Source organism: Syngnathus scovelli, chromosome 20, assembly GCF_024217435.2.
Source record: "Syngnathus scovelli strain Florida chromosome 20, RoL_Ssco_1.2, whole genome shotgun sequence".
NCBI lineage: Eukaryota > Metazoa > Chordata > Actinopteri > Syngnathiformes > Syngnathidae > Syngnathus > Syngnathus scovelli.
This window is the reverse complement of record NC_090866.1, coordinates 8,531,116-8,555,968: the sequence shown is the minus strand read 5'-3', so window position 1 is coordinate 8,555,968 and position 24,853 is coordinate 8,531,116. Positions and strand designations below refer to the sequence as shown.

At 43.9% G+C, this 24,853-nt stretch overlaps 5 protein-coding genes and 1 long non-coding RNA gene across 8 annotated transcripts; 3 read left to right on the top strand and 3 right to left on the bottom strand.

The window, feature by feature from the left end:
• Positions 1 to 80: 80 nt before the first annotated feature.
• Positions 81 to 4,476, top strand: lrp11 (low density lipoprotein receptor-related protein 11). Its single transcript, XM_049756919.2, has 9 exons — positions 81 to 752; positions 1,149 to 1,306; positions 1,610 to 1,751; positions 1,814 to 1,939; positions 2,001 to 2,180; positions 2,520 to 2,687; positions 3,096 to 3,152; positions 3,235 to 3,324; positions 3,397 to 4,476. The coding sequence occupies exons 1-9, from the start codon at positions 218 to 220 to the stop codon at positions 3,549 to 3,551; spliced, it is 1,611 nt and encodes a 536-aa protein (XP_049612876.1). The 5' UTR covers positions 81 to 217; the 3' UTR covers positions 3,552 to 4,476.
• On the bottom strand, positions 1,461 to 2,641 carry LOC125990168 (uncharacterized). Its single transcript, XR_007488832.1, has 2 exons — positions 2,501 to 2,641; positions 1,461 to 2,155 (listed from the first exon to the last, which is right to left on the bottom strand). It is a non-coding gene; the product is annotated as an uncharacterized lncRNA (long non-coding RNA).
• Positions 4,477 to 4,585: 109 nt separating the features above from the next.
• On the bottom strand, positions 4,586 to 8,164 carry pcmt (protein-L-isoaspartate (D-aspartate) O-methyltransferase). 2 transcript variants are annotated; one of them, XR_007488827.1, is made up of 8 exons: positions 7,843 to 8,164; positions 6,647 to 6,751; positions 6,544 to 6,575; positions 6,339 to 6,443; positions 6,143 to 6,263; positions 5,998 to 6,083; positions 5,702 to 5,935; positions 4,586 to 5,292 (listed from the first exon to the last, which is right to left on the bottom strand). XR_007488827.1 is itself a non-coding variant. In XM_049756949.1 (8 exons), the coding sequence occupies exons 1-8, from the start codon at positions 8,018 to 8,020 to the stop codon at positions 5,280 to 5,282; spliced, it is 810 nt and encodes a 269-aa protein (XP_049612906.1). In that variant the 5' UTR covers positions 8,021 to 8,164; the 3' UTR covers positions 4,586 to 5,279. The 2 variants fall into 2 exon arrangements, 1 of the variants encoding a protein (XP_049612906.1); XM_049756949.1 differs by having other exon boundaries at positions 5,766 to 5,935.
• A 44-nt stretch (positions 8,165 to 8,208) lies between these two features.
• nup43 (nucleoporin 43) lies at positions 8,209 to 10,399 on the top strand. Its single transcript, XM_049756933.2, has 8 exons — positions 8,209 to 8,469; positions 8,738 to 8,860; positions 8,940 to 9,017; positions 9,149 to 9,311; positions 9,383 to 9,518; positions 9,589 to 9,740; positions 9,811 to 9,924; positions 10,016 to 10,399. The coding sequence occupies exons 1-8, from the start codon at positions 8,350 to 8,352 to the stop codon at positions 10,243 to 10,245; spliced, it is 1,116 nt and encodes a 371-aa protein (XP_049612890.1). The 5' UTR covers positions 8,209 to 8,349; the 3' UTR covers positions 10,246 to 10,399.
• A 420-nt stretch (positions 10,400 to 10,819) lies between these two features.
• lats1 (large tumor suppressor kinase 1) lies at positions 10,820 to 16,966 on the top strand. Of its 2 annotated transcripts, XM_049756869.1 has the most exons (8): positions 10,820 to 10,979; positions 11,366 to 11,867; positions 12,221 to 12,338; positions 12,449 to 13,854; positions 14,434 to 15,016; positions 15,126 to 15,308; positions 15,371 to 15,477; positions 15,549 to 16,966. In XM_049756869.1, the coding sequence occupies exons 2-8, from the start codon at positions 11,526 to 11,528 to the stop codon at positions 16,044 to 16,046; spliced, it is 3,237 nt and encodes a 1,078-aa protein (XP_049612826.1). In that variant the 5' UTR covers positions 10,820 to 10,979; positions 11,366 to 11,525; the 3' UTR covers positions 16,047 to 16,966. The 2 variants fall into 2 exon arrangements, with proteins under 2 accessions (XP_049612826.1, XP_049612827.1); XM_049756870.2 differs by lacking the exons at positions 14,434 to 15,016; positions 15,126 to 15,308; positions 15,371 to 15,477; positions 15,549 to 16,966 and adding an exon at positions 14,007 to 14,285.
• A 1,448-nt stretch (positions 16,967 to 18,414) lies between these two features.
• Positions 18,415 to 24,019, bottom strand: rab10 (RAB10, member RAS oncogene family). Its single transcript, XM_049756956.1, has 6 exons — positions 23,310 to 24,019; positions 21,478 to 21,538; positions 20,024 to 20,162; positions 19,791 to 19,880; positions 19,482 to 19,583; positions 18,415 to 19,381 (listed from the first exon to the last, which is right to left on the bottom strand). Exons 1-6 carry the CDS (start codon positions 23,434 to 23,436, stop codon positions 19,295 to 19,297), a joined length of 606 nt encoding a protein of 201 aa, XP_049612913.1. The 5' UTR covers positions 23,437 to 24,019; the 3' UTR covers positions 18,415 to 19,294.
• Positions 24,020 to 24,853: the final 834 nt, after the last annotated feature.

Below are 24,853 nucleotides of genomic sequence, written 5' to 3'. Positions count from 1 at the left end.
TGATGCATGTTGTTACCATGACAACGGCAGATTTCCAGCATCGTCACAATCCCCTCCCCCCCGCCCCCGCTTGTGAAATACAAGATTCAAGCACGACTGGATGTGATCGGTGGTGCGAGAGCTTTTTTTCTCCTCAGTCCGGCTCGTCATCGTCTGGGCTGTCCATCCTGATGTACCTCAGAAGAACTCAGGGAGTGGTCTTACGTAAGTAAACAAGATGGCTGTGATGATGCAGCAGCAGCATCACCGCTCACCAAGATTCGCCTTCGCGATTTCGTTCCTGCTCCTTCTTCTCCTATGCATCTTGCAACCCATCCACACTCGCATGTCGGCTATATCGGATTTAAAATCCAAAATATCAGGAGTGGAGGAGCTTCTGGAGGAGTTTCGCAAGCAGCTCCAGCAGGACCAAACGTATCGGCCGAGCGAGGTGGCCGATTCCTGCGTGAGTGACTTCAGATCGGCCCGGGAGAGCATCATCCGGGCTAAGGCCTCCATCGAGAAGGGGGCTACTTTCCTCATGGCGCCGGAGCGAGTGTACACCTGGAGGGACTGCGTGCACGCTTGCTGCGCGCAGCCTCACTGCACCGTCGCGGTGGTCCAGGAGGAGCCGAGGCAGGCCGGGGACAGCCTCAATTGTTATTTATTCAATTGCACCTATAAGAGCCAAAATGTCTGCTCCTTCGCTCCGCAACCTGGTTTCGCCTCGCATAGCCGCTTGGTGAACGTCACGCTACCTGATGATGCACAAGGTGGGACACTCTCATAGTGTTTGATCAAAAAGTAGTCCCACACTGTTCTAATTCTCAAAATTTCTCTCGTTTTTATGCAATTTAAAAATTCTGTTTTGGAGTTAAAGTATGGTAAAATGTCTGTTAGAAAATATGACCTTGATACGACCTATATAGTTCTCACAATCATATTATCTGAACATTCATTAACTGCTAACTCCAATCTGAAGATTATCCGGTGTGTTAATGATTGACGTTTTCAAGTTGCTCCTATCAACAACATGATCACGAGTTGCGTTTTTGAAAAAAAAAAAATTGGTTTGTATTCTGAAGGGAATAAATAAATAAAATGTATGTTGCAATACAATACACCATGAATGACATTTGCTGGAACCTTCCAAATGATTTATGTTTCAGAAGTTGACGAGCCCCCTCGCTGTGATGCAGGACAAGACGTTGTAATCCAGCTGCCCACCGACTGGGCTGTTTTGGACGGCCGAGACAGTGTGGACGACCGTGGGATCAATAGCTTTGATTGGATTCTCGTTAAGGGTGACCCGGCTATCACTATGAAGGTCAGTGACTCTGCAATTAATTGAATGGGATATAAAAAAAAAGCTTTAAAACAGAAGAATAAACACACAAGTTTGCTTTTGCATTGTGCAGAGACTCACTCGGCATCAGGTTACATTTGTTCGCTTCTGTTCAGTCAATAGAGAAGCTCCATAATGCATTGCAAAAGAGATAATGAGTTTATTACCAGCCTTAAGAGGCAACCACAAGGTCAACATGTTCTGCGTAAAACTCCCAAGTAAACACATTAGGCTGAAAATACAAAGCCCAGAGAGTCACATGTGGATTTATTGTGTGTTTTGCAGACGACCCATCCGGGACTTCTGAAGATCACTGGCCTGCAGGAAGGTGTCTACACGTTCCAGATGACTGTGACCGACACTTCGGGTCAAAAGTCGTCTGACAATGTGTCTGTTACGGTATTAGCACCCAAACGTCAAGCAGAAGGTAATGACTTCATTTATATTTAGAATTTATATTCAATTAAGTCAAATTTATTTTGTTGGCAGTGTGTACCGGCCATTGCTCCAACTACCAGTTCAAATGCGATGACGGCTGCTGTATTGACATCACCTTTGCCTGTGATGGGAAGCAACATTGTCCAGATAGATCAGATGAAGACTTCTGCCCAAACTGTAAGAACACTCATATTTCCTTCCCCATATAAGAAGCTGACTTTTTTGATTCCTTGCTTAGTTGATGCCAGCAGGAAGTCTGTGACCCACGCTGAAGGTCTACATCAGGTTCCAGTGACACACACTGCGGATAGTTTTGTTCTCCAAACTGGATCCAGGAAGACTAATGACAATAGTAGACCTCAGGAAAGGAGCAGGGTCACACCTCCACCCAGTCTGCAGCAGAATTCAAACAGTCAAGGTAGGTGACGTGGTTTTAATATAGAACACATGATGCAATTTATTACAATAGCAATAATGATGGAGCTCTTGTACTACAAATTATTAGATTGTCCATTGTTTCGTGTTTATCCACACACAGAAGCAGATGGAGCCCATGTAGGCAGCCACTGAGTCATGGCACTGAACGCTTAAATGCTGGCAAAGCCACAATCTATTCTGCATTCCATGAGAAAACAGTTCTTGCTGGGCTTTGGAACAAAAGCGTCTCTGTCCCCTTCTGCCATCCGATCCCTGAATAAGGACATAAAGCAAAAAAAAAAAAAAAAGAAAGTCATTTACCGTGTTTCTGTCTCTGTAGACCCATGTTCCACCGCTCCAGTTGTTGGACCTTGTAAGGGAACTTTTGCACGTTGGTACTATGACCATGAAGCAGGAGAATGTAAACACTTCCTCTATGGAGGTTGCCAGGGCAACCATAACAACTATCTTCAGGAATCAGACTGCGTCAGCGAATGTATACAGAAAAGTGAGCTTTCATTTTTTTTTTCAAAGACGCCTTTGTTTATGACTACCGTATTTTCCGGACTATAAGGCGCACCTTCAATGAATGGCCCATTTTAATCCAAATCAAATCATTCTCCATTTAATCTTTTTTATTTCAATTTCAGATGCAACAAATTACTTTATAATCACAAAATAATGATCCATAGTCTTTTTGATTCATGATTCAAAGTCTTCAGCGGGCCACTTATGATTGATTTCATGACACAATGCTTCGGGCCAGTTTAAATTTAGGAATTTGGTCCATATATAAGGCGCACTGTCGGCTTTAGAGAAAATTTGAGGTTTTTAGGTGCGCCTTATAGTCTGGAAAATACGGTACATTGTGTTACTGATATGAGTAAATCAATTTGTTTTTGGCATTATTGTTTAGGTCCAGGTTTTAAACCAGCTACTGTGGCTCCTCCCATCACCAAGCAGACTGAAATAGGTACGATGGGTTGTTTCTAATTTTTTGGAATATCTTTTATGAGGCAGTTATCATTTTAATTTGTTATTGTACTTTTTTGAAGCTGCTCCTAAGGTCTCACAGAGCCAAGAGAGTGACATCCCATTTTCCAAACAGTTTCCAGGAAAGGGAGGCCATCCGGTCCCTGAATCAGGTCAGAACCAGGTCCGATGTGTTTCATGTTTATCTCTAACTTGCATCCCCAACTGTTTCTCTCCTCCACCAGGCGCCATCCTTCCACTGACTCTGGGTCTGATCATCACCGCCCTCCTGCTGCTCATGATTGCCTGTCGCCTGAGACTCGTTCGCCACAAGCTGAAGAAGGCGAGGCCACTCACCACGGAGGAGTCCGACTACCTCATCAATGGCATGTACCTGTAAACACAGAATTTCTTGACAATTCTAAACTGGGAAATAGAAAGGATGGAGCCATCAGAGCTGAACTTTTTAAAGTTGCACTGCATTTTTTCCTGTAGCCTAACGTCTGTAATTAGTTTCATGTGAGCTTGGAAACGTCCCATCCTGCTCTTCTTCTATGCCTGATGCTTCTACACTGAAACTGATCTAAAGGGACACAAAGCCAGTAAAAATTTTTGATGCTTTTGAGTTTGTAAATGGATTGGAACATCATCTACTGGAACTGAATAGAGTTGGTCACTCACTTAGCTTACTAAATCCACTCTAGTTCATCCCAAAGGTCATTTGGTTAAGGTCAAGGCATGAAAGAACTGAATTCATTTGGACTTGCTTTCATTTTGGCGGACATATTTTCCTTCAATGGAATCAAAGATTTTTATGTGTTTGTATTAGGGATGCAAAACCCAGTACCAGCATCTTTTTACGGTATCGGTGCTCACGATATTGATCAATACCAGTATCGTCTGCCCTATAGTGGTCAATTTACGATAAAGAACTAGAAAATCAAAATGAGAATAGAAAATCATTCAAAATAAAAATTATTTTAGTTATAATAATTCAAAAGTCATGCAATTTTAAGAAAATTGATATATTGAAATGTAAAGGTCATTTTAAAACTGTTTTTGGAGGAAATTTTACATATAAAATGTACTAATGGTATCGGTGCTTGGTATCAGTATCGATGACTACTCAAAAACTCGTACCGGTCTGAAAAAAAAAGTGGTAATGAAGATCCCTAATTTATATTTTAAATTTTTTGACATCTGTACAAAAATATACTGTGCCATTTTTCTGCTCGCAATATGTGAAATTGACCTGTGGCTAGAAATGTAGATACACCGAGTAGTGGATTGGTACACTAAGCCATAATAAAATAGTCAAATACTAACCCTTGTGGAACTCTGCAATGCATCTATCATGGTATTTAAAAAAAAAAAACTTACTTACTCTTACTATACGTGGTTACTGCCTGAAAACAAAAAGATCCAAAGCCAAACCACAAGCTAACTCTTTATTGTCATATGCCATTCCAGAAATCATGACAATCATCACTCAATTCACTCCAAATAAAATGTGCTTAAAGTTTTTCCCTCAAGACATTCATTTATGACAGCTTGTTTTGGCAAAGCAGTGACTGTGAAAAATCACCAGAGGGGCTTGCATTTGATATTCCTTGGAAGCGCATCTTTGCCATGCACGTGTTGGTGTTACTGGTCCGTTTTCTTTGGATGAAAACTATTGCCGGTATGTTCCCCGACTGCATCGCTAGGCTGTAGTATAAGATGGTCTTGAGTGCTGCGATTATTTGGGGCTCATCAGCTAATACTGCAATCAGTGTCTTGTGTGGGAGGGGGTGGGGTGGGTGGACAAGCTCATCTATTAGCAGAGGAATTGAAACTGCAGTGATGTGAATCACCTAATGGGCTCAGGCTTTAAAGTCCGACATTCTTCTTTTGACGCAGAAATACTATGGCTGACTGCATTCAAAATAAAGAAACCACAACAAAAAATATTATTCAGGTACAGCTTAAAGCGTTTTTTTTTCCCTCCCTCTTCAGTCATTCTTTTAGTCCATCAGGCTTAGTGAATTAACTTAAATAAGTCGTTTTGTTATGCTTTTGGAATTCCCCCCCCCTCCTAGTCTGTGTTTCGGTCCAGGTTCGATATTACAAAGGTGGACTGTCTTCCTGTTCAGAGTTCATCCCTGCAGGAAACACAAGTTGTGGATGTTAGACAAGATGGAAAAAGGCAAAATAACGCTTTGAAGATTAGCTATAAATTTAAAAATGTACATACAATCCAACCGGTCAGTGTTGTCTACATCTCACAGAGCAGAAGATCAAATAAAAGATAGTTGGCACGTTCCAAATGATTATTGCTGGGGTGGGGGTCATGCTCACTAAGCCCAAAGACAAGCCTTCACAGTGTTTTTTTTTCCAAGTTTTGTTAGTCTAGCGGGTATGATTTACCCAGTTTAAAAAAAATAAAATAAAATAAAAAAAGAGAGAGAAAGAGGAAACGTGCAGCTACTTGGCATGGTATGGAAGAAGCAAAATATGTCAGCAAGCAGCAAAATGCAGCCTCTTGCCTGCTCCAAGCCATGCCAATTTCACCTTTTCCGCTGTGAGAAGGAGAGGATGGAAGGGAGGGAGGGGAGAAGAAGGGAGTCACTTCCACCTGGACCACTGCTTGTCTTTGTCCGTTAAAGGCACATAGATCACCCCCATCAGGGGTTTCATTTTGGTGCTGCCATCCTCCATCTTGTCGTATTGCTCTAACATCTGGTTCCCCCCTGCCGGGCCTACGGGCAGAATGAGACGGCCACCGGGCTTCAACTGGTCCAGGAGCTGTGAAAGGAATAGAAAGATTTGTTCTGGACCTTGGAGGTTCTATCAAGACTCTGACATACAGCTTGGGGAACCGTTGGTGCTGCTGCTCCAACATGGATGGCGTCATAAGGCGCCTCTTCTGTGTCGCCCAATCGTCCGTCTCCGACTGAAAAACAGACAATTTATATACGCGTCGTCTTCATTTGACGTTCATTAGCACGCAACTTTTTAGCGTTACTCTTCCCGACGTGATCAAACTGGGGTCGTCTTTCTTCACGTTAGTAACGGCGTCGTCAACCAGCTCTTTAATGTGGTCGATGCCGACAACTTTCCCTTCAGGGCCTACCTGTGAAGGGCAAAATAGGATGTGTGGCACAATTTACAAGCCGACGTTGCATTTTATGCGTCACGTGCGGCTCACCATTCGTGCAAAGCAAACAGAAAGGATTCCGCTGCCCGAGCCCACGTCCAGGGCTTTGGCACCCTCGTGCAGCTGCTCTTGTAAAAGCTCCAGGGCATACGCATGCTGAGTGGGCACATAGAGACACAATTGAGTGAGCTTGTCTCAAGTGGATTCGAAAGGGCTTGTCACCAAGGTCAAAGGTCTTAGTAAGATTGACTCATACCATATGCGGGGCGCTGATGGTTGCTTGGAAGCCTTTTAGGTTAAAAGAGAAGCATGTATTTGGTTAGTATATTTATTTGATTTCGATACTCCGGTAAACATACCTATTGATTGCGGCGAGTCCATGTAAGGGTTACATCTAGAGTAATGAGCCCGGTCTGTCGCCAGCATGACTTCATAGACCTTGTCGGACTTGATGATGCCATTTTCTAAAGATGCAAAATGGAACAAATATATTACATCGCATAAAAGCAGTTAAATAGCATGCCGGTGAGTAATGGTAAAGACAATAGGATTTATTACGGCAATTAAATTTCCTTGATGGATGGATGGAAGAAATGATATATAATAATATGGATAGTCACATATTCACAGCAGAAATTGTTCAGCCACCTGATGTTTCCCAGGTATACAGTAATCCCTCGTTTATCGCGGATAATTGGTTCCAAAAACCACGAGTTAGCGGAAAGATGCTAATTCGCGATCGTGCTAACACACGAAAACGGACTTCTTAAGGAATATAAACGGACATTTGGAGCAAAACTACATTATCCTAAAAGTTAGACACATATTTCCTCAATTTAGAAGTTTTATTTTAACTTTTAAATGTTTTATTTGGAAAAAAATCCGCGATGTAGTGAAGCCGCGATAAACGAAACGCGAAGTAGAGAGGGATCACTGTAATTTAATGCGTTGCCATATATAAGGTCCATTCAGCTCTTGGATTGGATGTCAGTCGACAGGGTTTGAGCAACCAAATTTGATGCAAAAGTATCCATCCTTATTAGTAATCAGAGTAATAAATCTGATGTTTCTAATTAAATGCGTCTTGGCTGGATAGAGGTTGGAAAGTAGGGTATAAAACTTAAACGATTTGGCCTCATTGCAATACAGACATGCTGTGCAGGTTTTCAGCTGTCAGTGTCATTCAGGCAGGAGTCAAGTGGATGTCACTTTGATAGCATCAGTGAATGTGGGCAGAGTGCCTTGCCTGCAACCGTTGCCTCTCCTCCAGCGTTCCCAAATGACGCACATAAAGCTAACGAGCTAATTGAACCAAACGCCTAAAAGAATGACCTTGAATAGCCATTTTTATGTGTCCTCTACCACGCAGGCGTGCGCCATGCAAAACGACAGGAGCGTGGTTTGTTAAAAAGGGGTGGAGAAACATAACGTGCCACTTAGCATAGCAACCAGCTAGCCCCCCACTTGTGAACTAAACCTCCAAAATTAAAGCGGCTCCAAGCAACACTCGCGTTTGCCACAACCAGCTACTGCTGTCCCAAGCATGCAAACTTACTGCGCAGGTTGTTGACGAGTTCTGCGTGGCTAGCTCCTCCAGATTTCCACGCCATTATTAGGCAGACTTTGCGGGCTAAGTAGACAGCAGCCGTCAGTGCCGCGCCTGCGCCAAGTGTTTTGCCGAGGAAGGTGGCAACCTCCAAAGCAGACGGAGCAGCCGATACGTCACCAGACATTCACGGTGAAGCTACAGCGGGGCAGCTCGTCTTTGACGCAATATGTGGTGTCATTTCATGAGAAATAAATATTGAAATATATCCCTCTTCTGCGAGGTTATTTCCAAGTCGCTCGCTCGTTGGATTCAGATTTACAGCTGTAGTAGCGACTATGACCACTAGGGGGAGTGCTACCAGTAGTTGCTTCTTTGGCTGGAATAAAGTTTGTCCTAATGGAAGTCCCGTAGCGTAATGTTCGTTGAAGCGGTAGAGGCTAATGTGTTGAAAGCTAAAGCTAACTACAATAAACGTGCATTTTGCAAAAAAGAAAATTAAATTACTCTGCTCCAATGGAAAGTAGTAATGCAAAATACGTTTCTCAGAAAATCAGTAAAGTCAGATGGCGACCTGTATCGCGTTCGTCTCTTCAGCAACCCGAAATCTTTGCGACTGGCTCTTGGGATAACGAGGTTAGTCGTTTATTTATAATAACATGAGTGATTTTTTTTTTTTTAATGTCGTGGTGTTGAACCACGAATTAGATGCGTTTTGTGAGTGTCAGAGCTGTGTGATGGTCTCGTGTTTATTTCGTACAATCGTCACTCAGCTCATGTGTTGAAAAATGCAATCAGAAATTGAGTTAGTGTTCAAAGTGTGGTCAAAAGAAATATGGATCTACTCCAATTGTGTCACATTATATCCTTTCTTGATTTTAAAACGAAACTTCTGTTTTTATAGGACAACACAGTTTCTATTTGGTCTATTGGAAATAATGGATTTTCTTCCATGGAAGATGGAGTCGACATAGACCCAAAGCTACTGTGTGAACATAAGCATGAGGGAGATGTTCTTGATTTTCAAGTAAGTTGCTCATTTACCTTGTCTTTATAAACCATTGTATCTATTCTGTCTTAATGTAGCATGACACAATTTTTTCCAGTTTCTAGACCAAGACAGATTCATCACAGCATCATCAACCGGAGGCGTTACTATATTCTGCTACAACCATAACAATCAGGTACAAATATTATTGGTGGAAATAGAATTCAAGTACATTGCATCATATGGCCATGGAAGGTAGAGAGTAAACTCTAAGGTCAAACTATTGGTTCCAGATACTGGTTAATGTAATATATTTTTTGCCCACAGGCACTATCCGTCTCACGCCAGTGGGCAGAAGCACATCATTACGCTTGCAACAATGCCCCATGTACTAGTGTGGTGTGCAGCAGCCCCGAGATTGTTTCTGTAGGTGAAGACGGCAGGATTATTGTCTACAGAGCTGACCAGGAAGCAATCAATCGGATCATAGGTTAGCTCCAGAATCCGGTTCCTGCTCTCCACGCATCATTTCATTCATACATTCTTTTGTACATTTTATAGAGAATGCAGATAGCAGCACAATTCATGCTGTGACTTACTTGAGAACAACTGAGATCCTGACGGTCAATTCCATCGGCCAACTCAAGATGTGGGATTTCAGGCAACAGAGCAACTCCCCGTCGCAGATTCTTTCCATGTAAGATTCCACAAGTCAGTAGCATCAGTTTATCATAACAGGAAGATATGAGTTAGCATTTTGATTTCAGGTCAGGAGATCTAGCCCCCCTGTACTGTGTGGACACGCATCCAAACCAGCAGCATATTGTGGCCACGGGAGGCCAGAATGGAATGCTCTATGTTTGGGATGTGAGGCAAAGCAACACACCTTTGTCACTCATGGAGGCGCACTCGGCTGAAAGTAGGATTTTTTTTTTAATACTTGTGGCACTTTTCATTTCAAATGTATTCATATTATCTTTTGTCTGCAGTGTGGGAAGTCCATTTCCATCCAATGAACCCTGATCATCTGTTCACGTGCTCAGAGGACGGATCACTGCTTCACTGGGAGACATCAACTTCAGACATGCCAACCTTCTTGCAAGGCAAGTCTCATGTTGTCATATAATCAACCTCAGAAAACTATATGAAGTTTTACAACGATACTAAGTGGTAGTTTTAATTGTTTTTTTCCAGGTGCTAGAAACAACAGCATGGTGTCTCGCAGTGCGATGGCTCCCGCTGGAGGCAACCAGTCCCTCATTGACGCATGGCTCGGCGGAGACTCAAGTAAAGGGCGTCTGGAGACAACTCACATGCTGCCCAGCCAAACGCTGTCCGTAAACAGTTTGGATGTACTTGGACAGTGTCTCGTGTGCGGGACTGATGGAGAGGCTATTTTTGTAAACAGACAGGTCCCAGTTTAGAGGCTTTGCAAATCATACGTTGATGTTGAATCACAATGCATATTCATTTGTGAAATTCTGTGATGCTTCCTGAAGTCTTTGTTAATCATTCCCAGCTGAATATTTTACATATTTTTGTATAAATGCCAATTCAATAAATTTTGAACTAAATAAACTTTTGTGATTTTATGGCATTTTTACTTTTCACATTTCAGATTTTTTTTTTTTACTTAAAAAGAATTTACACTTCCCAAGTCATTTTATTCTCTACAAGTGTATTTATTTACAAAGTGATGATAAATAATGCCGATATTACGAAAACAACCCGCATCCGGGTATTTTGTGAAAAGTTGTTGTTCAATTCTTGTCACTTATACGTCCTGCCAGACTTTCAAAGTAAAGGAGTTGCTTAACAAACGGACTAAGCAAGTCCCCCAAAATTTAATTGCTTGTTTCAAAACTACTGAATAATTATATAATCCAAACAATGTTTGTCTGGATCACATGCTGAATTGCTGGATCAGTTTTCATTTGCCCTATTCCTTTTAATTTACAATAAGCGGAAGTGTTCTGTAATTACTTCATCCAACTTGTTCCCTGTACTTGTCATTCAGCTATCTCAGGAATTCAACAGCAAACGCTATCAGCTAGTTCGCCACAATAAGGACATTTTATTCAAACCTTCTTACTAGTTGACGATACAAAATCGATCAACAATAAAACTTAATCTGGGATAGTCGCCGTTACTTACACTGGTGAGTTGTCAAGCGCGGCCGGCTAAGCGATTTGGTGCAATTTATGCTGTTGCGAGCTAACATGCTAAGTACTCCGCAAGCTGTTGTTGCATTAGCTAAGCAGTAACACATAGGCCGCGATGCTTGGGCTACTGTTTTCTTACTTAATTGAGTCCTTTTGCATATTTTGTTGTATTTTGTGATAGACGGAGGATTCACTCTGAATTACGCATTTGTTGATTACGCCTACCACTTACCTTGTATTACCAATGACGCCAAAACAGATTTTGTGATCCACATTGTGCTCAGCATATGCTTGAGTCAATTTTTTATTGATTATAATCTAATTAACGGTGTTTTTGTGTTCTCTGCATCCCCTTTGTCCAACCTGTTGGACCACTTGACAGATGCTCTGAATGCCTTATCACGGACGGTGCACTCATGTCAGCAGTATGCAAATGTGATCTAGGTCTTTAACAAGACCCCCCCACCCCGCCCCTTAGAACCTTGGCTGCATTGGTGTCAGCTCCTCTTCAGCTCCCTCGTCGTCTTCGTACATGCTCTTACATGAAGAGAGGAGAGAAACCAGAGGGCTACAGGCAGATGCGACCCAAAACATTCCCTGCCAGCAACTACAGTGGCAACAGCCAACATATGCTGCAAGAAATCCGGAACAGCTTGCGAAACCTGTCGAAACCCTCCGACCCACCCAAAGTGGACTTTAGCGGTAAAATGCTTCCAGAGGACCTAAGGCAACAGGGGCGCTCGTTCAACCCTAAGAACCCGCACCATAAGGCCTTGAGGGAGATCCGTGAGTCCCTGATGCCTTTTGCTAATGAGACCAGCACTTCAGCAGAGCTCAACAAACACATGGCGATGGAGCCTCCTCCATTTGCTGGGTTTGAAGAGGTAGGAGGTATTCAGTCAATACGGAAAGATTTTCACATTCTGCACGTGCCGCGGTGATTCATGATCACAAGCTGCATCTTGTTTTTTGGAATAGCTATTTGAAGTATGTTCAGAATGCCAAGTGGAATGGCAAGTATGAAGACGACATCAAGTGTTATCAGTTCTATCTTCCTTTTGATGAAATGCTAAAGTAGCATTGAGTAGCGGAAGCAAGGAAATGAATGCTGAAATAGTAAAAATCAGATTTAACAGTTTAAATTCATAATTTATGGCCTAATACCATCAGGTGTTTTATTTTTTAGCAAGCTATCCTTATGTGTTATTGACCAATTTATTTTCCTATGCTTGTGCAGACCCCTGGTCACAGTGTGGTGACAGCAGTTGACTACTTGGCAAAGGTGACCTACCAGGACTCAATGAGGGACCAGATGGTTTCCGCCAACCCAAACACCGCATGCCTGAAAGCCCCAGGTGGGTGAACGTTTCAACTGGGCCGCCCCACCCCACCCTACCCTGCCATTTTGTAAATGCTTTATGTAAAGAATCCATAGAAATAATCATTCTTCATGTGCTGTCCACAGGCGCTCCTCACATTCAGCAGTCACTACTGAGGAGGCCTAGCTGGAAAGGCTCGAAAGAATCCCTCGCTCCTCGCCATGCCATGATGTACCGCTCAGATAGTCCCGGCCCCCCTCCTGCGTTCCCGCAGGGACACCCGGGTAGCAACCAGAGAGTCAATCCTCCCCTGCCGCCTCAGGTGCGCAGCGTCACGCCTCCTCCCAACCGCGGGCCGATGCCTTCGGCGTCTTCCTGGGACAGCAACCCGTCGACCAAGCGCTACTCTGGCAACATGGATTATCTAGTGCCTCGCATCTCCCCGGTGCCTCAGGGGGCCTGGGCTGACGGCTATCCAACCGCATCGCCTCAGAACCAGCGTGGGATCAGCCCAGTGCCTATGGGCCACCAGCCCATCATCATGCAAAGCTCGGGGGGGAATAAGTTTACCTTCCCGTCAGGTTGGTCTCAGAATGGCTCGGGTCAGGCAGACTACATGGCGGGAGGCAGCAGGCAACCGCCTCCCCCCTACCCGCTCAACCAGAGCAGCCGGCAGAGTCCCACTGACCAGCAGATGCAGGCCGGTGGGCCCGCTTCTTCGCCGTCGTACGTCAACGGCGGGAACATCCCTCAATCCCTGATGGTTCCCAATCGGAACAGCCACAACCTTGATATGTACAACATGGGGCCTCCCCATTCCTGGTCTCAAAGCCTCCTCGCCCCAAACCAGCCGTCTTCATCGGGCAGTAGCAGCAACCAGGATCTGTCTCCGTCATGGCAGCACAACATGCTAGTGCGCTCCAATTCCTTCAACAGCAGAGCAGCCCATCCTGCTAGCTCGCAGCCGTCCGCCACCACCGTCACCGCCATCACGCAAGCTCCCATCCTGCAGCCCGTCAAAAGCATGCGAGTCCAGAAACCCGAACTGCACACGGCCGTCGCCCCCACGCACCCGCCGTGGATGCAGCAAGCAGCTCCCGCCGCCCCCGCTTACCCGGAGCCCTCGCCCCCTGTTCCTCAGATCCCCGTCGTAGCCGAGGTGCCCAGCTACCAGGGCCCCCCTCCGCCTTACCCCAAGCACCTCCTCCAACAGCAAGCCGCACCCTCACCCCCGGCGTACGACCAAGGCGCAGGTAAGCACGGCACCAGCAGAGACGAGCCGGCTGAAGACGAGAGCGCTCTGGGGGAGAAAGTCGCCGAAAGTTCCGAGAGCAACGCGGTGACAGAAAAGGAGAAGAAGCAGATCACCACGTCGCCCGTCCCCGTGCGTCGCAACACGAAGGACGAGGAGCGCAGGGGGGAGTCGGGTCGGGTGGCTTTGTACTCCCCGCAGGCCTTTAAGTTCTTTATGGAGCAGCATGTGGAGAACATCCTGAAGAACCATCAGCAGCGTATCCGGAGGAGGAAACAGCTGGAGAGTGAGATGCAGAGGGTGAGAAATTGAACACGACCAATTTGTTCAAAATAAATCTTTTTCCTGCTGCTATTCAACACTTTCCAGTCCTTTGTGGTCTTTTTTCACGCTCTGCTTTTTTTCTCTCGGCCCTTCTTCCTCTCCCTTTCTCTTCGTGCTGTCACTAACAGCTGAGCTGAGAGGTAAAAGTATCTGATTGGGATGTTCTCACACACACACTCCTCTCACGGGGTTTGTTCCGCATGCCCCTTCATGTCTTCCTTTTTTTTTTCTTTTTGCATTTTTGTATTGAAATACAGTGAGCCTGTGTTAATCACAGGAATATGTTTTTTTTAAATTATAATTCCACAGTGCCTCACTTTTACTCTGCAGCATGTATATTTGTCCAAATATGGCAATAAGTATGCACGCCTGGTTAAAATTTACTTTAAAAGTGACTCATAACATTGAAACGCCAATCTAATGCGAAGAACACTTTATTGCAGTGTCGTTTGTCTTCATTTTTTTTTTTTTTTTTACATTTCTAACCACTACTGCATGTGTGTTCCTGTGTGATTATTTTGGCTACTCGCTGACTCGTCACTCTTGGCTTCTTAGGTGGGCTTGTCGTCGGACGCCCAGGAGCAGATGCGTATGATGCTCTGCCAGAAGGAATCAAACTACATTCGGCTCAAGCGGGCCAAGATGGACAAGTGCATGTTCAAACGAATCAAGACCCTGGGCATCGGGGCCTTCGGCGAGGTATGCTTGGCGAGGAAAGAGGACACGGGAGCGCTGTACGCCATGAAGACCCTTCGCAAGAAGGACGTGCTGCTCAGGAACCAGGTGGCCCACGTGAAGGCCGAGAGGGACATCCTGGCCGAGGCCGACAACGAGTGGGTGGTGCGTCTCTACTATTCTTTCCAGGACCGGGACAACCTCTACTTTGTCATGGAGTACATCCCCGGCGGGGACATGATGAGCCTTCTCATCCGGCTCGGCATCTTCAAGGAGGAGCTGGCTCAGTTCTATATCGCCGAGCTCACCTGCGCCGTGGAGAGCGTCCACAAAATGGGCTTCATCCACCGCGACATTAAGCCCGACAACATTCTCATCGACCGAGACGGACACATAAAGCTCACCGACTTTGGCTTGTGCACTGGATTCCGCTGGACTCATGACTCCAAGTATTACCAGAGTGGTGAGTATCAGAGCTTAGATTTTTTTTTTCTTTGAGTTGTTCATGTTAATGGTGGAAACTACAACAAAAGCATGTCAAAGTAGAACATTTTGTATCTTTTGTATTGCAGGAGACCATGTCAGGCAGGACAGCATGGACTTCAGTAAGGAATGGGAGGACCCAGCCAACTGCCGCTGCACGGACCGCCTGAAGCCTCTCGAGCGGAGAAAAGCCCGACAGCACCAGCGCTGCTTGGCTCACTCGCTAGTGGGGACGCCCAACTACATTGCACCTGAAGTCCTGCTCAGAACAGGTACTTGGGTTAGCTTGACTTGGGTCTTCATGACTGATTGATGGAGAATGTCTGTCTTGTAGGATACACCCAGCTGTGTGATTGGTGGAGCGTGGGCGTCATTTTGTACGAGATGGTAGTCGGGCAGCCTCCCTTTTTAGCGACCACGCCCCTGGAGACGCAGCTAAAGGTATGTGGACCATCGGTGTATATGAAGACACAGATGCTCCTAAGTTTAATGTGGTATCTCCGTCCACCCAGGTGATTAACTGGAAGAGTACCCTTCACATCCCCCCGCCTGCCAAACTCAGTCCGGAGGCCTCGGACCTCATCGTGAAGCTGTGCCGCAGCCCCGAAGACCGCCTCGGCAGGAACGGCGCCGACGAAATCAAAGCCCACCCTTTCTTCAAGACCATCGACTTCTCCAACGACTTGCGGCAGCAAGCGGCGCCCTACGTCCCCACCATCGCCCACTCCACGGACACGTCCAACTTTGACCCCGTGGACCCCGAGAAGCTGTGGAGCGGGGATAGCGTCGGCGAGGATGACCTCGGCGACACGGGCTGCTGGTTCCGCAACGGCAAGCACCCCGAGCACGCCTTCTACGAATTCACCTTCCGACGCTTCTTTGACGACAACGGACACCCGTACAGCTGCCCCAAGCCCATTGCGTACGAGGGCCTCAACGAGGACGAGGCGGATTCCGAGGAACCCGAGCCCGAGGTGCCAGCTCAGGTCAGAGATCTCGTCTATGTGTAGCAATCTGGACATGGTACCGTGGTAGGACAGTGTGTGTGTAATAGGAACTGCTCACGTTTTTTTTTTTTTAAGAGTAGTCTTAATTGGAAGATGAGCAAAAGCTTTTTAAAATGGATTCATACTGGTCATCCAGTTGAGTCAGTCATCAGCTAGTTGCTGTACACCCATAATTTGGCATGAACTTCCCTCAAGCTCTTCTTTTTCATTGGCTTCTCAACTGCTTAATTTATTGACAAAATCCCAACTGACACGGTTCACTTTTAGCGTGGGTACTTTGATTAAATCTTTATTAATTTATATTTTTGACTGGCCGTCGCGACCGGGACCTTAGCGACGTACGTGACTGGTGGATGATTAAAGTATTGATTGCTACATTTATTCACTGCGGTGCCTTTTTCTTTCCCCCCCCCCCACCAAATATAGTTAATTCTCAGACTGGCATTAAATGTGTATGTAGAAGTAGACCATTGATTGAACTACAGTAGCTTTTTGTTTTATTTTTCTAATTTATACCCATATTTATAAATGAAGTTGTACACAGTTGATGTAAATATTTCTTTTCCCTGTCACTTATTTTTTTGTCCCCCTAAGGGCAGGCCCTCTTCAATGTCCACTACTGCTGGCTTTTACTTATTAGTATTGATAGTTCGACTTTATTCTCATCTCATCCAAAGCACTAAATACAAGCGTTTTAGTTATTAGACACGTAGAAAACACTTTTTTTTTAACTGAATGTAGTTTTTTTTTTTTTTTTTGACTTAATGGAGACCATTGGCCTTCTGCACTGGTTTTGTGTAGTCACACAAGATTGATAATTGTATATTTGTGTGTATACACTGTTGCTCTTGAGAGGTTACATGTATGGGAAGAGGGTGATCAATAAAGGATGTTGAGAATGAAACTTAACACATGCAAAAACAGTATTGTATTATGAGTGGTGTGTCAAAAACTGAAAGATTTAAGAATTTAAGGAAGAATTTATTTTGAAAACTATAATTGTCTCGGTCACGTGACATGTTACGTCAGTCGAGCCCGCGAAGCAAGCAAAAATTAGCAAGAAAATGTTTGGAAGGCTTCTTCGGAATGGGAAAAAAAACCCAAAGAAGAGACTGAAGAAGAGGCTACGACTTCTAAGATAAGGAAAGCTGAATTTAAAAGAAAATTTCTGGAGTCCTACGTAAAATATGGATTTATCGCGACCGGTGATTGACGCGCCAAGCCTACTCAGGCTAGCTAACGACAGGCTAGCTAACGAGGTAATGAAGGTGCCTCGTTAGCTAAACTGCTTCGGGACATGGAGACCAAGCATCTTGCATTAAAAGACAAACCTGACCCACTTCGGGTGTCATCGTCTCGGATTACGCCTAGATGGGACCGGCTCGTTCCTGAGAAACAAGCTGTGCTCCCACTAATTCAACGTAATGGTGAGTTATACTTATGTCGTTTATACTTGTTTTTATGCTAGTCGTGGCATTTTATTTCATCGTATTTATATATGTATTGAGTGTATTATTTATTTGTATAAATGTATTATTTATATAAACGCCGGTCCGCGAAAATATTTCTAACACGTGACCCACCGGTGTCAAACTCAAGGCCCGGGGGCCAGATACGGCCCGCCACGTCATTTTAGGTGGCCCGCGAAGACAAATTGTGCATCAAATTCATGTCATTACTAAAATTGCAAATTGTCTTCACTTTTAATATCTTTTAAAAAAAATATTTGACCAATTTTTACTCATCTGATTTGAAAATGAGTTATTTGTCAGTTTGTTTTGTAGCTTTTACTGTATATAATATGAGGTGCTCATACAGTTATTTGGGTTGACAGTCATAATGGCCCGCCGAAAGAAGCTATGACTACAATGCGGCCCGTGAAAAAAAATGAGTTTGACACCTGTGACGTAACCGGTCCATGGCGCAAAAAAAGTTTGGGGACCACTATATAACAACTATATCTGTAAAGTTTACAGATATTAAAGGCCACAAGGTGGCAGTCTCCTTTCCTGTTCTTTGCATTGTTTGTCTGTCAGGCTTCTTCAAAGGGAGAGTCATTTTGTTTTATTAAACAGCGGTTAATTTCTTTTTATACCCTCATGACAGTTGAACGCTAATTGAAACACTTGTTCGGTTGAAAAAGCCAGTGACAGGCTTGAAACAAATTAATCAACAACTATTACTGAATTATTGCTGTTCGAATATTTTTGTCCAATTAGAATAATTTAGAAAGCAATCGTGAAAAGGATTGTAGAGATATGTTAATCTGCATTCCTGGACTAGTATGTAAGTACACGTCATGTTTGACTGGTATTTATGTTTGCAAGGTCAAATTAGACATGTGACTAACACGACACTAAAGACAAACAAGTTAACTTAAACAAGCTTATTTTAATGGATCTGCAAAACTGTTTGAATTTCCAAAGAGAACTTGTGAACCTCCCGCCCAAAGTTACCCAGTGGCATACCTCATAATGTTACAGAAACGCTTCCAACCCAAAGAAATCTGCATGCAGGAAACAAACAGTAACCCAAATTGGGAAAAGAAAAACCAACAACAAAATCTGTCAAATAAATCATAAAGGTAAAAATGAAACATTGAAAAACAGGACATATAATGCCGTTCTCTTGGCCGATGGAGAAATTCAAACGCTTCTGCATCAGCTCGACTCCGCACGGGGAGCGCAAACTGACAACGATTTAGTAAAGTGTAATTTCAATGGGTGGGTGTGGCTCCGCCCATGACACAGCCTCGCCCCTGTCTTCCATATAAGGCACAGGACAAAAGAAATCCCCGCATTACAAAAAGAGCTCGCCACAACCTGTCACTTGGTAACAATTGTAATTGAGCAAACACTTGGGGAGACGATGAGTGTCCAAAAAGGGCCGCTGTGGGGGGGGAAAAGGGGAGGGGGGGGGAGAGAGCTGAGCTCAGGCCAAGGAGATATTACAAATATGAGCTTGTCTTTTCAACTTTTTTTTTTTTCTCAGAATAATCTTTAAAACAAAACGACAAGAAACATGAGTGGAGCTCATGAGGTGGAGCGTGGAAAAAGATGAAGGGATAGGGGGGGTGGGTTAGCTGACTGACGAATGAAGTGGTTTATTGTTTAATTCTGATAAGAGTGAGTGTGCAAGACAAAGTCATGAGAAGGGGTTAGAGGGTAAGAGAGTTAGACGTTAGAGAACGAGAGAGGGTGTGGTGCGTGCACGTGTGTGTGTGTGTGAATGCGTGTGTCGGTGCGAGTTGTTCAACTGCAGCACTTGCTCTTCCAGCCCGTCCCTCCGCCGCCGCTGATGATGTCCACATTTTCACTGTTGGGCTCCTTTACAGGCGTCTGGAAGACACATGGCATTATTAAGGTGTGTGTCTAATATGAGGTGGAGTGAGCAATGTCACAGTGTATTAAAATCCAAAGTCTCCCGAAGGATACACACCTTTCTGAGGATGTCTTCCGCTAACGTGAGGAAGGCCTTCTCGATGTTGATGTTGGCCTTGGCGCTGGTCTCAAAAAACCTAATGTTGTGCTCCTTCGCAATCTGGGTTGACGACAAGAAGAGCGAGTGAGAAAGACCGCTGACCTTCAAAAGGGTGGCTTGTCCAAAAATAAAATGGCTTAGTCAATCTTCAGAGTGGAGCACAGATCAGGTAGCACTGAATCCCGTAAATACCGGTGATGGGTTTCACTATATTCAAATCCTCCAAACCAGATTTGGGGTGTTTTTTTATGCTTATTGAAGTCTTACCTGCTCCCCCTTGGCTTTTTGTACAACCCTCTTGTCCTCGATGTCACACTTGTTGCCTAGTAGCATTCTCTCAACATCCTCATTTGCATGCTGAAAACATAAAAATAGTGTTAACTTCAATTATTTCGAACATTTAAAAAAAATCCCAAATTATAGCATGAATTTCTTAAGGTACGACCATACAAATCTGTGGCAGGTGGTTTAAAAAGTTTCGTAAACACAGCAAGTCTCACCTCATCAATGTTGCGCAACCATTTGCTGATGTTCTCAAAGCTCTTGCCGTTGGTGATGTCATAGACCAGCATGATGCCCATGGCCCCTCTGTAGTAGGAGGTGGTGATGGTGTGGAACCGTTCCTGCCCTGCTGTGTCCCTGCGTAAACACACATTCAGATGACAGACTCTTAATAACAACAACTACGATAAGACTCTTCATTACGTAACATGGATTAATAAAATTGTAAACGGCTCTATGAGGGTGTGATGTGAAAAAAAAATCACAAGGTGTGGCAAGTACTACCATTTCCTTCCTGCAAAAAGCAAGCGACTCAATACACAAAATTCTAAGCGCTATGTTATTACACGTTATGTCACCCTATTGTATTTTATTGTACTTTAATAACTCTGGACACCAGAGGCAGATAGTCATATTCATTTTATGCCCTACAAGAAAGAACACTCCTGTCAAGAATGCGAAAAAAAAAAGAGAACCAATTATAAATGGTGCTTCACATTCCAATAATGTCTTCACCCCACTGTGGTAATCTGACAAGTCACGTTGAAACTCGCATACACACACGCGCACACACACAGAGGCTGCCCACACGTCTACACTAGCTCCCCTGAAAGACTTTTTTGTCAAAATTAATTTATCACTGCTTGCAAAGAAGATCCTAGCTAATAAAATACATATTTTGCGAACTTTCATTTGGTTAAACTCACAAGAGTCTAAATTTTAATATTACTTATAAGTCATTCAAAAGATGTCTACAAGTACAGTAGCGGAACAAAGCTGAAAATTGTGTGATTTTTTTTTTCTATTTTCTACAGACATGTAATGGAAGATGTGGGTGCTCAGGTTTATCTCGACAACACTAGGGTTTTGTCTTGAATGACTGCAACCTTCTTAAAAGGAGGTCAAAGGAGTTATTCATACACGAAATGTCAATTGTGCATTTTGGCAACGCACAAAACAATGTAGTGTGTTAGAAGTACCGCTGTACATGTATGGCATATTCATATAGATGAAAATAAGACTTGATATAGAGAGATGAAATATTGTCCAACCCAAAAAGGATCCGGAAAATGTTCACGTGATGATACATCGATTCAGTATCATTATTTGACAATGTGGGCAATGTGGGGAACTGAAACAACACTCCTAAGTGGAATGTTAAAGGTCAAGCAAAGTAAATGCATAAAAATGTCAAAAACAGTTCTGCTTTTTCACTTCCCGACCTGAACTTCAGCAGCTCGGCCTAATTATGTGTGAGACGTTTTCATGAAGCAAGCCATAGAATTATACCGCCTGTCGGTGACGCATATACGGTTCATCCGTGATGCTAACAGAAACATTGTCACGGCTAACCGATGTTAGCAATGTGGCGCAAACCTGGCTTTCAGGCCACTATTTTGGTGGAAGAACCCAAATTGTATGTTTACTTACACCTATGCAATCAGTGACTCACCAGATCTGTAATTTGATCTTCTTTCCTTGTAGTTCCACAGTTTTGATCTTGAAGTCTATTCCTATAAAAGAAACGACATTTATGAAACTTAGCCACCCGTTTCAAAAATGGCGGCAGATTTGGTACAACATGACACGTGGACATAATCGCTGTATGACCGTGACCATAATATTTGGCCAAGTAATTCAATTCCGGATGAGTGTTATTCTCCTGGAGGGGTCGCGAAGCCACAGGAGGGACAGCCGATGACTTTTGGCCCAGAAGTGTTGTTTTCCTTTCCAAAGAACCGAGCTGTCACTTCAGCTAAAGCAAAAAAGATTGTGCTCAGTTTACAAGTTCAAGAAACAGCTGTGCTCTTTGAGGGGCAGGGCCACGCCATAATGAAGCGAGCGGCTGCCAAAGAGTGACTCATCCAGTATTAAGCACACCCCGGAGAGGGCGGAAGGGGAATAGTTGGGTTTCACAAAAAAACAGGGTAGAGGAAGAGGCAAAATGTAAACATCCTAAAAGTTGTGCAAATTTGGCCAAATACGAGAAACCGAGCACACCTCACGAGCGAGGGCAAAGGGGAAAACCGTGGTTTCGTAGTAACTAAAGTGATACAGCGCCCGCATCGGTTTAGGTTGCTCAGGATATTGATCAGGTCAACATCAATAATAAAACAACAGAATGCACACGCACTGTTTAAGCTTTACAGTATGTGCAGACACAACTTTAAAGGATGCACAATGTTCCGCATCTAATTAAACATAAATAAACTCTACCGAGCAAGACCGACAGCTATTCAGGGGCCTGGAAATAAGGATGAGTTACTAAAGCGAAGGGGGCTTTCCACTGAGAGTATTTTGAGAAGTGGCGCTGTATCTGTGCCACGCAACGAAACAAAACACTACACTCCAATTTCTGTTTCAGTCCAGTGCGTAGATTTGAAAAAAGATGCCGGGTTCTATAAACAAGGTGCACCCGCCATTGTAATCCTTCTGTTTGTATAGGCATCAATACGATGCTCCAACTACCAACCGATAGGGGACTGCAGTTTCCTAGAATTGTAAGACTTTTAATGGTGAAGGAAATTACCTTCATTGATATGTTGTTTTCTTCTCAGTAAAAATAAGTCTGCACACAATTGCAGACCTTTAGCTAATATGGGCATGATAATTTATAATTGTTGGTATTGGGACAAAACCAGTAGATACTTTTCCAGTACTTTATTATAAATTAATACGACCACATTCCTTATATAACGATATATTGAAAGATTTTGTTGCATCAACAGTGTAATACCATTTATAGATGCCAAATAAAAGATTCATTGCTTTCCTTAGAGCAGAAGCTGCCATTGAGATACATTCCGAGGGATAATCATGATAATTTAGTATGAATATGTGTCATCTGTACCTAATGGAATCCACAATGGAATCCAGAGAAGTCCATATAACAATTAATACGCTGTAAATAATAAAGCATTAGCTACGATGTTACTGCTCCTTATATAATTTACTGACAGCTCAAATGTTTATGGCGATTGCCCCCACTAGCCTTGTTAGCTTGCAATGTCACAAATGACAGCTTACCTAATTATACATTGCCTAACAGTCAGTCTTAACCAAAACAAGTTTTATGGCGTGTTTCTAATATCACCGTCACCTCGAGTAGGGGTTATCTAAGTTTAATAGTTTTCAAAATTGCACAACTTGTCTCCCGGCTAACCAGCGCAGGCCTGGGCAGTCCAGAGCAGGCTAACAGCGCGATGGCTAACCAAACGGACCTGCAAGTCAGAGTCAAAAAAAGCAAATCGATGTGACAATACTGCATTTGTTGTGGTTGCTTACCTATGGTGGAGATGAAGGTTGTGTTGAAGGCATCGTCAGAGAAGCGGAACAGCACACAGGTCTTTCCCACGCCCGAATCTCCGATGAGAAGCAGCTTGAATAGCAGGTCGTACGTCTTCTTAGCCATTGAAAACTGTATGTACCCGCTCCGATACACACACAAAAACAAAAAACAAATCTAACACGCCTATGTGGAGTCTGAAGCCAGTTCCGATGCCAACCTGACCACCTGCCCCGGTTTTGACAGTTTGCAACCTGGGATTTGTTGATTAGCTTTGGCAAGCTACTTGGCTAAATACCACCACAAAATAAAACGCGTCAGAGAAGTGATATTCCAAAAGTCCAACTGTTTCCCACTTGATAGCGAGAGAAAAGGTTGCGACAACGTGAGATCGTCCCGCGCGATTCCTCTTTTCCACTTTCTTTTCTCCCACACAGTCGGGACAAAATGGCTCCTCTCTAACCCGACTCACTCTTTCTTCATACTAACGGAGAGCTAATTCAAATTCTCGGCACACCCCGTCATTCCAGTGCCCAGCTTCCAGCTCAACCGAGAAACCTTCGAATGGGAATTCAAGGTGAAAGTGTAGCAAATGCACTGACTGCAAAGTTGGTGAGGTTTTTCTTTCCCGGAGAGATTAGGAACTTAAAGTAAGACGACCGCCGTCGTCTCTGGAATAGCAGTCAGCACGGCGACACCCTACATGACAGACATATAATTGACCGCCGTATTCGGTTAAAAACCTTTTGGATTGGCTAACACTGCTGTCATTCAAGAGTATACTCAAATACGATTGGTAGTTTCCGCTAACATGGAGCGTGGGCGCGTCTTACAGTGACCGAAAGGGCAAACGGTACTGGGCTACTTGCTTCGACATTTAGGCTCAGCCTCTCGTTAATTTCAACGGGGAAAACATGTCCGGCGACCCAAAATGGCCGCCAGTTTCCACGGCGTTCTCTGGGTGTGATTCACTTTTTCATGGCAAGTTTGAAACTGATGCGGTGACTCTCCCAGCTGTGAGTCAGGCCAAGTGATGTCATAATTAAGTACTTATGCTTTCACGGGCGTTTCCCCATGTCTCCTTTTCGGAATTAAAAGGTAATTCACCCGGTTTAAACTTTACACGCAATGATATTGAACGCAAGCATCACACATATTTATTATAATAACACTAGCATGTCACGAGTTGGCGTTGTGTCGAACTTTTTCCCCTTCTTCCCCTTCAGACACTCCTCCAAGAATGCAGAGTATGTCACTACCGCCAAGTACAGACTTGACAGGTAAAGAAACTACATACAAACTCATCCCAAAAGCTAATGTTACTGTGCTGCTATGGCAATAAGACAAGAGTCTGAGATTAAGATGCAGTGGAAACTATGAATACTGTAAAAAAAATAATTGTTACATTGGTTTTAACTCGAGAAAACCAAGATGTCAACTCCCTAGTATGCCCGGTAAAAGAACTATTGGATTCGTCCTATTTCGTAAAACAAGCATCACATATGCTTTGATTTGACCAGCTATAGCATGCTAATCAAAATGT